Source organism: Antedon mediterranea, chromosome 6 (genome assembly GCF_964355755.1).
Source record: "Antedon mediterranea chromosome 6, ecAntMedi1.1, whole genome shotgun sequence".
Taxonomy (NCBI): domain Eukaryota; kingdom Metazoa; phylum Echinodermata; class Crinoidea; order Comatulida; family Antedonidae; genus Antedon; species Antedon mediterranea.
This window is the reverse complement of record NC_092675.1, coordinates 17,981,528-17,991,213: the sequence shown is the minus strand read 5'-3', so window position 1 is coordinate 17,991,213 and position 9,686 is coordinate 17,981,528. Positions and strand designations below refer to the sequence as shown.

Genomic DNA, 9,686 nt, shown 5'->3' with positions numbered 1-9,686 from the left:
TTTTACTTTTTGCTTAATATTTATTTTCTCATTTGAGATTAAATTTAATGTTTTTATTCAATTTACATGTTTGCATTTTCTTATGAATCAAGGAACTTCGCCATGAATACAATTTGAGTAAGTACAACAGAGTTCATTTTCTCTTGTTTATTTCAAAATTTGTTCAACTAAATACAACAAATCTGTGTTTTTAGATTTTCAATCATTAGCCTTGTACTATTTAACATTTTAACATTACACCCCTTAATTAAAGAAGCTAAGCCACTTGGGTCTTGAAGATGTACCCTTTATAGAGGTTCTTCTGTATCATCACCAAATTCTATTTCTTAGTTTCAGCTTCCACAGTGCCACATAAATTGGATTTCCTGACACAAATTACCAGCATTTCTTGTGGACACAACTTTTCAATGTTTCTTTCAAAGGTACACAATATGCAGTTTTGTTTTAATTTTTCTGAATTTGATGTGGTATAGTCTGAGTGAATTATATGATTTAATAGATTGTTTGTCTGGTCACTGGTTTGTAATCTGGGTTCAGTGTGAACATAGCTAAATTTAACACCTTTGAAAACATGAGAGGACATTTTAAATGACACTAACCATATTGATCTTTTAGAACACACATAATTCTTGTTATTTTCATGTTAAATAATTAGAATGGGGAAGTTTTAAGACTAGCCAAGGATTTAAATCAAACTTGGAATGAAAAATTAGCGGAGATAAAGAAAGAAGAGGACAAAACTATACTTTGTACAAGGTAAAATTAAGAATTTATTTATTTTATTCAGCAACAATAAATCATACTAAACTTGTGTTTATTGTTTGAAGGGTCTTTCACACCTGCTCCGGTCTGGCTCTGGTTTGGCTCTGGCAAATAAATGTTTCATTTTCACAGTGCTCCACACCAATTCAATTTTATTTTTCGGGATGCTTTACTTCAGTGTTCCACTGGGTTTTAATTTCTAATTTAATTAATCTAAACTAAATTTCTAAACTAATATTTCTTTTTTAAACTATTTCAGACGGCACTCTGTAATATTGACTGGGGATAAATTGTATGTATTTGGTCCAACATCAATGCATGATCCTCACTCTGCTGTGTCCAATGATGATGACCGCTCTATGTTTGTATACGATTCTTTGTCTAGTTGTATTACTGATGCCACTGGATCACCTGATACTGTTAACATCAGCAATGTTTATTGTGGTGGACTCAATACTTGCTATTTAGTAACAGATGGATCATTGGTATGTGCATGGCAACTACAGTAGAAATACCTATTATTATTATTTCCTTACATATTAAGAGGACACCTTCAGGACCCAACAGAGTGTACCATTATTAGGGTGTCCTCTGAATAGGAGTGACCTAAAGAGAAGGTTAACTCTACATTTAAACTGGTGATAATCACTGGTGATAGTCACAGTTCCTAGTTTGATTTGATTGAGTTAGTAATACGCCCAGTGGCTTGTTTAGGCTTATCCTACTGATTAATGTAATAATCCTCTTCATTTAAATTTATTCAGTGGTAATCTGCTAATAAAGAGGAAAATGTTGGGCTATAATGTTACAGTGTAATTGATTATTCAAGTATATAAATGTTCAAATAATTTAATATGGTATCATGGGAAATGAATTCCTAATACAGTTTCATCCTAATTTCACGCTAAATAATCACAATGAACTTGCTATATATTTTTTTCTTAATGGCATTTTTCAGACTGGATCTCTAGTCAGTGCTAACACAAGTTATTTGACCAATGACTCATTGAAAGAAAATAATTGATACTACTGTACCTACACTCGCATGTAGGTAGTATAAGAACTGAATTCTTCTGTAAAATGGCTGTTTTCCCACAAATTTTTAGAATATGGCATTTTTTTTATTTTCTAGTCAAGAAGTAAAAAGCCGGCTGAAATGATCTACTATCTAGAAGGAGTGTTCAAAGACTTACCAGGATCTAGTGATATTCCGAAAAGTGTAATTCTAACTATTCACAAATTATTTTCATCAGCAGAATGTCTGAATAGTGCTTTTAAAAGGTGAATATGATTTGTTGAAAACCAAAAAATATAATAATTATTTTTTCAGACATCCAATTTTTGTAACCTGTACTATTACATTGACTTCTTTGTAGTGAAGGCCTTAGTACTGATATTACCGGCATTTTTCATATTTATAATGGACCACATGATTATGCGGGTAGTGAGGCTATGTAGTTAGTTGTCAAAATCTGGCCCAAAAGCCTTCAAAACAGCTCAAAGTGTATGCATAGTAAACTTTATATTTCCAGTTTAAATCCAGTGATAATGTCCACCATAATTGTTGAATGTAAAATGTACAACTAAAAGCAAATAATTAAGTAACAACTTTTATTATCATTTCTGTAGTCCTGATCAGTTATGTAGTGAAGATAGCCCAGGACTTGATCTTCCTAGAGCAAAGAATGTCTTTAAAACAGTGTCAGAAAAACAAAACATTTTAAGAAAGGTTAGTTTCTTCTTACCCTTTTTATTTATAAATTTGAAATATAAAAAAAAGGTTCATTTTGGACGAATGTTATTACCTGAATGGGTTAAGCATTAACAATTTTATTGAATATGTTTGCCAATCAATATTTGAAAGAATTATAATTCAAAATTATCCCGCTATGTCTTAACCATCCACTCATAGTCAATTCGGTCAGTGTCTGAATAAAGCAGTTCAGAACGTATGTCCTGATATGATTTCTGATGTTCTGGCTGCAACTGTTTTAATAGTTGATTTAGCTATTCGGTTACAGTAGTAATAATGAGTTAATGTGTAGTTACAGAACACGCTCAGAGTGTTATAACAAGGGTAAGTGTTGCCATCATTACTTTATACTAGATTGATCATGCAATAAGCAGTCAACTGTGCCCAACACTTTTGACATCACCACTTGATGTTGAAGCACTTCGTGTCTACCTGCTTCTATTGGAATGTCCCACAATGCAGTACCCAGAGTCTTACCTTCAATCTATCTTGGCTGTTGCTAAAGCATTGTGCAATCTTTCACCTAAAATGTCAAAGGTCATTGGTATGTATTTTGTATTTTATAAATATATTTTTTTAATAGACATTAAAAAAAATTTTTTTTAAATGATTTTAATTATTTATTTTACAGTACAATTTGTTAGTGTTAGCCTCTTTACTAGTTTAAATAATATGTTAGAGTGAATAAATAAGATCTTTAATGCTGTTGAATTATTTACAGTATTCTTCTACTGATGTTTCTGAAAAAAAAAAACCAGTTTGTTAGTAGGCCTATCGTGTTTGTGAATGTTGACTGCAGAGGTCTTTTAAAAAATGTTGAAAATTAAAAAAATGACAGAAGTGGAATTACACACTGTGCATCACTGAATAACATTATGTTAACAATGTATTTTTGGTTGATTTTTGTAGATACCTGGATTGGAAATTACTCCGCTCCAAACTTTGAGCATCTTATAACAATTTTCAAAAATGTGATTGTACATTTAGTAATGAAGGAAATGGATTTGTTTGAACAAACACAGTTAATAATTGCCTTTGAAATGCTCAAGAAACTTTCTAAGGTAAAAACAATAGATTGATTGAATGGAATAACTAGAAAGAGATGATGTCAATAATAAAGTAATATGGCAGGGCAGTTTTCCTCTTTTTAAAATTATAAACTGTGATCCATGCCAGAGAGAAACAAATTCACTTGTTTGTGCTTTATAAAGTTGGTGGTTACCCTGTTACACTACCTCCGTCATGGATTAATGATGAAAGGGTGCTGTAACATTGTAATAAAAACTAAAAAAAAAGAATAAAAAAGGCTCATTTTCTTTTTGTTTCAATTTAATAGATAAATGAAGAAATGGATGATATAGTTTCTTATGCAGCATTCTATATTCATATGGATAAAGATATAGGCATGTTTCAGGTTGGTTAGTTATCAATTAAAGCCTTATTTGGTAGTCTAGTAGCAATAAGCAAAATAAAAATTAAAAAATTAGCCCATCTTGAACTTGTGAAAGCATTTCCATGTTACATTTAAAAAGTCTGTAATCTTTACAAGCTCGATGTACTTTAACAGCAGTATCTGCACATGCATTTGTGAATTTGTGAACATGTGTGAATCTGGTGTAGTGTACTTGCTTAGTCTCTCCCATATCTAACAATCATACAGGTTTAACCATGCAGCAGATAATGTAATAATATAATAAACAAAATAATTTATTTGGAAGCTACACTTTTGAAACAGTGGCACACTTCTTGAATGAAGGTGTGTCCAGAGTAAGTAAAATAAAAGTTAAAGAAAAAAAACATAATTTAACAATAGGCCTAATTTACAAGGAAACTTAAATTAAATTATGTACAAAATATAATAAAAACATTAACAAAAGTAATACAGGATTTAAAAAACAAACTAATTTTTAAGTATAGTTTAATTGTTATTGTTAATCATTATAGACTCTGCATTTATGGGAAAAATATCCATTTATTCTGGAGAATAATGTGAAGATGAATATGATCATAATTAACAATGTGGCGCAACAACAGGTAAAAGAACTTTGAATTCATCCACTTGATTACGTTTTTTTTTTAAATGTCCTTTTGTACAACTTATAACAACATAAAAAAATATTGTTTTTTTTTTACTTACTGTGTTTCATCTTTCTTTATAATACCAAAGTATAAGACTGAGTTGTCCGAATGTTGATAAATCTACTGAAATGTTATTTTACAGTACGTTTACAGTCATGTTTAATTGGTTATCTGGGCGATGAAACAGGAATACATTTAAGATCTATTACTTACTATTGTCAATTTTATTCTTGATTGCAGGAAGCTATTAATAAAGAAATGTGGTTTCGAATGTTTCCACTGCAGTTCAATCCATTTTTCAACATACATATGCATCCTGAATTACAGGGCATACCAGCCTTGAACATTACAATTGACAGAGAAAGGATTGTTAGAAGTGCTCTGGAACAGCTAAGAAGATTCAGCTTATTTGAAGATTTTAAGAAGCCATTGAAGGTTCAATTTAAAGGTGAACCAGGAATTGATGATGGTGGTCCTTGTAAGGTAGTAATTAATTTTTAGTCTTTGCTGTTTTTTAAACAAGAATGAATTGTCAGGTATACTTTTTTAGACTGTGTCTGAATTCATTTACCGATATAGTATTAGTCTCCACCTTGGGCTACATGTATATGCCTTACATCCTGGTAAGTGTTTGTATGTTAGAAGATGTGATGTGATATTATAATACAGTATAGTAGTGTAATCATTTAAAAATAAAAATGTAATTCTATAGAGTATATCTGTTATTCCTGTACTTTTTTTAGGAGTTCTTCTTGCTGATTTTCAAAGAAATTCTTGATCCAAAATTTGGGATGTTTACGGTATTAAGCAAAACAGGAAGAATTTGGTTCAATGCACAGGTAAAGCTTAAGATACTGATAATACTAATAAAAATATGTCTACACTAATATTCCACAATGATAAAACCTGTATCTTGTTGTAACATGTACCATAAAATATTGTAAATAATACTACTTTAATGCCATTAAAAAAGTAATATGTATACAGGTAACTATGTCTCTGCCAAATAATAATAGCACATGGTGTTTTTAGAGAAAGAAAGACACAAAAGGTTAGTACTTTCTAATACAGTAATATAAATTGTTTGTATTTTCTTTATCAGTATGAAGATAAGTCAATGTTTCGAATGGTTGGAATACTGTGTGGATTAGCAATCTACAACCAAGTTATTGTGGAACTTCCATTCCCTTTAGCACTCTACAAGAAACTTCTCAATAAGTAAGTGATCATGTATTATACTATTTTATTTTATAATAATCTTTACCATTTGATTGGTTGATTTTGTATCATGTGTCATTCAGTATTAATTCTACTAAACGATGATATTTAATGGCGCTTATGCATGTTCAGCTTTTTGTAAACATTTTAAAAATGTTGTTTGTTGCCTATATTAGTGTCTAAAACATGGTTATTATTTTCTCCAGACCTGTGTTTCTATCAGACATGAGCCAATTGGAACCAACAATGGCTTCTGGCCTGAAAGATATCTTGGATTATGATGATTACGATCTTCAAGATGTGTTTGACTACCCTTTTCAGTTTTCATCAGAGTTTCACACAGATATCATTGACCTAAAGGAAGGAGGAAAGGACATTCATGTCACTTTTGACAATAAGTTCGTTTAATAATTAGTACTTTATCAAAACATTCAATTAAATTTATTTGGTCAAACATATAAACATAGCATAACATTTGCCTTGCTTTTGAAATATAGCAACATAAAACACCATATGAAAAACAACAAATACTAAGAAATTACATTGCTGACTATAACATCACAAAAGAAAGATACAAATGCGAGATGATCATTAAATTAAATTATTTTATGAAAATGTACATTCCAAACATTTTAACATAATATTCTGATAATGCACCAATATAATTAACATATTGTATTATACCAATTTAGAGATCATGTCAAAATTAGTCTACTGTAGTTTACTGCAGTAACTACTTTTTTAAAACTGAAACATACTGTATGACTTTAATTGTTTCAATGTAGAAGTTTCTGAGTCAGTAATACTGTGCATGCTTCCCAAAAATAGAATAAACACAATGTAGTTACTGCAGTAACTGCAGTAGAATATTTTTTAAAGAGTTCCTTACATTCTCTCAATTCACCAAATGATGTCTGATTTATATTTTAGGCAGGAGTTTGTAGACCTGTATATTAATTGCATGTTTAACGAGTCGATAAAAGAGCAGTATAGTGCTTTTGCAGAGGGGTTCCATCAGGTCTGTGGAGGACCAATACTACAGATGTTTCATCCAGAAGAGCTTATGTCATTGGTTATTGGCAATGAAATCTATGATTGGGAAGAATTTGAAAGTGTATGTACAGTCAAAATTGTTGTTTTACTAATTATTCAGGCATTTGATCTCTGTATCTTGTAGGCTAAGGCTGTGAGATCCAATATACAACTTGTTTTCATCTTACTCTTTTGTTTTAATTAATTAATTAAACACATTGTTATAAATTGTCAGTAATTAATTCTCTGTAGTCTTCTGTTAAAACTATGTGTGGTATAATCAGAAAGATCTGAAGTTGGACTGTATATTAACTTTAAAATAGATGTGGTTTTTTATTTTGATACTACTGAATGCTTCCACAATTCTGTTTATTTTACAAAATGCTAGCCTTATACTCTTTCTTTACAGTTGGTGGAATACAGAGGCATTTATAACAAAGATCATAAAACTATCAAGTATTTTTGGGAAGTTTTTCATCATGAACTCACAGAAGAAGAAAGGAAGAAATTCCTAGGCAAGTACAGATTTATTGGCCTTATTATTGAAGTTACGATTTCTAGTGAATTTACCTATGATAATATTAATTATATCAGTTGTATCAATTGTATTGTATTTATTTTTATCTTTATTATATATACTTTCAGAATTCTTGACAGGTAGTGATCGGATCCCAGTGCAAGGAATGGCTCAGTTGAAGGTGATATTCCAATCAGTATTTGGAAGTACAGACTTCTTACCATCTGCTCAAACATGTTATAATTACTTTAATTTACCAATTTATGAAAGCAAAGAAAAGTTGAGGCAGAAGTTGATGATTGCCTTGGAGTATGCTCATGGATTTGGCCGGATTTGATCATCCTTGGTTTTAGCAAAAGTTTGAAAGACCATTGCCATGTCAGATCTCCCAAGTTTCCTGATAATTGGGAGAAGTTTCCTAATATATTAAATTTTTATTTGAGTGTGGTTGAAATACAAGTTAATTTACTTACTGATGGTATAAACTAATAATACTATAATAATTTAACCATATTACATCACTGTAAGATAAAATGATAAGTTGCGGTATAAATTATAAATTTATATTACTTAAGATCAGGGACTGCTGACTCTTGTAGTTACAGTAATCTTATTTACTTTAGCAGTCCCTGACCAATTTATCTCTGTATATTTTATCTTATGGTTTGTTGGTCAAATAAATAAATGAAATAAAAAGAAATGTATAGTAGTGCCCATATGTTATGGTAAAAGTATACAATAGTAATTATACTGATTAGAGGTTGTTTGTGGCTGATTTTCCTTAAATTAAATAACTCTGTATATTATAATATTAGACCATACCATTTCATTCTGATTATGGGTTCGAATCTCAGTGTGGTTGTTTCCATAATATCATTGTGTGGTCTCTGTTTCACCTGTCAAAATTTGTTCTAATTGCAATATAGTTGATATTTTTAATGCTGCCCTCTGTTGTTTATCGGAGTTTATTTAGCCTTCATACTTTCTTCCAAGCTTTGAACCATTAATGGAATATATAATTAGTATATGAACATGGATAAACACTGTTGGCCTAACTTTATGCTTAATACGTGTCTAAGTTCAACTACAAATGTAAAACCACGCTATAAACTGATTCCCAGTTTTGCTAAGACATGTGCATCTATTAATATGGACATCGACTCAACTTCCTACCTTGGCAATGACCCTGATAGTCATTGGGTTAAGAGATTTAAAGAGTTGATGTATGACACAAACTGAAACATTGCATTTTGGAAAAGTGAAATGCTAAGAAAATCGTCACTTCAGACATACTCTCTTATTAGGCCTAAGTCTAATCCGTGCCTTGAAGAATATTTATTGGATTGTACAGGCTTTCTAGGATCTACTCTCAAATTCAAACTACGTTCTAACACCCTTCCTTTAGGTCACAGGAGTTGTAAGTGGCTTCCTGATTATGATGGTATCTGTAAAATGTGTAAGAATGGTCTAGAAGACATTGAACATTTTCTATTCACATGTAACCAACTCAATGGCATAAGGATTGAAGAATATACAAAATTAGAATATATGTTAATCGATATCAATCATTTAGATGTATGGGAAGATTTTATCTCTGGTGACCTGAACACCAAATTAAATCTTGTATTACAGTAGGTGGAACTGATAACTACTAACATTATATGTATGACGTTGATTCCATATCAAATGTCTTTGATCGTTACTGTAAGCACTATGTTAAAAGAGCATGGGCACACAGATGTATTGTTCTAGGCGAGTATTGTTCATATCAATCAAACTAAATGATTGGTATCTATCTCATTATAGTGTTAGGTCTACATTGTTGTTGCCCAATTCATTTATATTGTACAGTTTCTTACCTATTCTATATGTTTATTTCTTGTAATTTTGTATTTTTAGGTGTCAGTGGGTTTCCTGCTGCTGTTGTGATTATTATCAATGGTATTGTAGTTACTGTAGGTGAATTGTTTTGACATGTTGACCTACATCGACTTTTTATTGTAATTGTTGTTTTCTTTTGGATGCACCTTCCATTTTGTCGAGTGCAACTGTTGTAAAAGTGTTATCTCCAAATAAATTATCATTATTATTTAAGCAGGGAGTTGCTTACAACTCCCTGATACAAGTACTCTGGGCATTGTTTTCTGTTCTGATGATGAGAATAGTTTCTCGAAACATGTCACATTTTAAGGCAGTTTGCCTATTCATTAAATGCCTCACTATTGTTATTTTAGTTCGGTGGAATCTTTCATGATTTATCTAATATATAATTTGTTTTCTCGTAATTTTGTTTTTGTCAAATATTATAATATATAAAATCTTGAT

At 30.7% G+C, this 9,686-nt stretch overlaps 1 protein-coding gene across 2 annotated transcripts; it reads left to right on the top strand.

Annotated features, from left to right (window-relative positions):
• Positions 1 to 341: 341 nt before the first annotated feature.
• LOC140052325 (probable E3 ubiquitin-protein ligase HERC4) lies at positions 342 to 8,070 on the top strand. 2 transcript variants are annotated; one of them, XM_072097836.1, is made up of 16 exons: positions 342 to 422; positions 656 to 756; positions 1,148 to 1,247; positions 1,895 to 2,043; positions 2,392 to 2,491; positions 2,870 to 3,059; positions 3,425 to 3,576; positions 3,852 to 3,929; positions 4,460 to 4,549; positions 4,835 to 5,077; positions 5,338 to 5,433; positions 5,697 to 5,812; positions 6,019 to 6,210; positions 6,743 to 6,926; positions 7,254 to 7,359; positions 7,490 to 8,070. In XM_072097836.1, the coding sequence occupies exons 1-16, from the start codon at positions 408 to 410 to the stop codon at positions 7,696 to 7,698; spliced, it is 2,121 nt and encodes a 706-aa protein (XP_071953937.1). In that variant the 5' UTR covers positions 342 to 407; the 3' UTR covers positions 7,699 to 8,070. The 2 variants fall into 2 exon arrangements, with proteins under 2 accessions (XP_071953937.1, XP_071953935.1); XM_072097834.1 differs by having other exon boundaries at positions 1,022 to 1,247.
• The last annotated feature ends 1,616 nt before the right edge of the window (positions 8,071 to 9,686 follow it).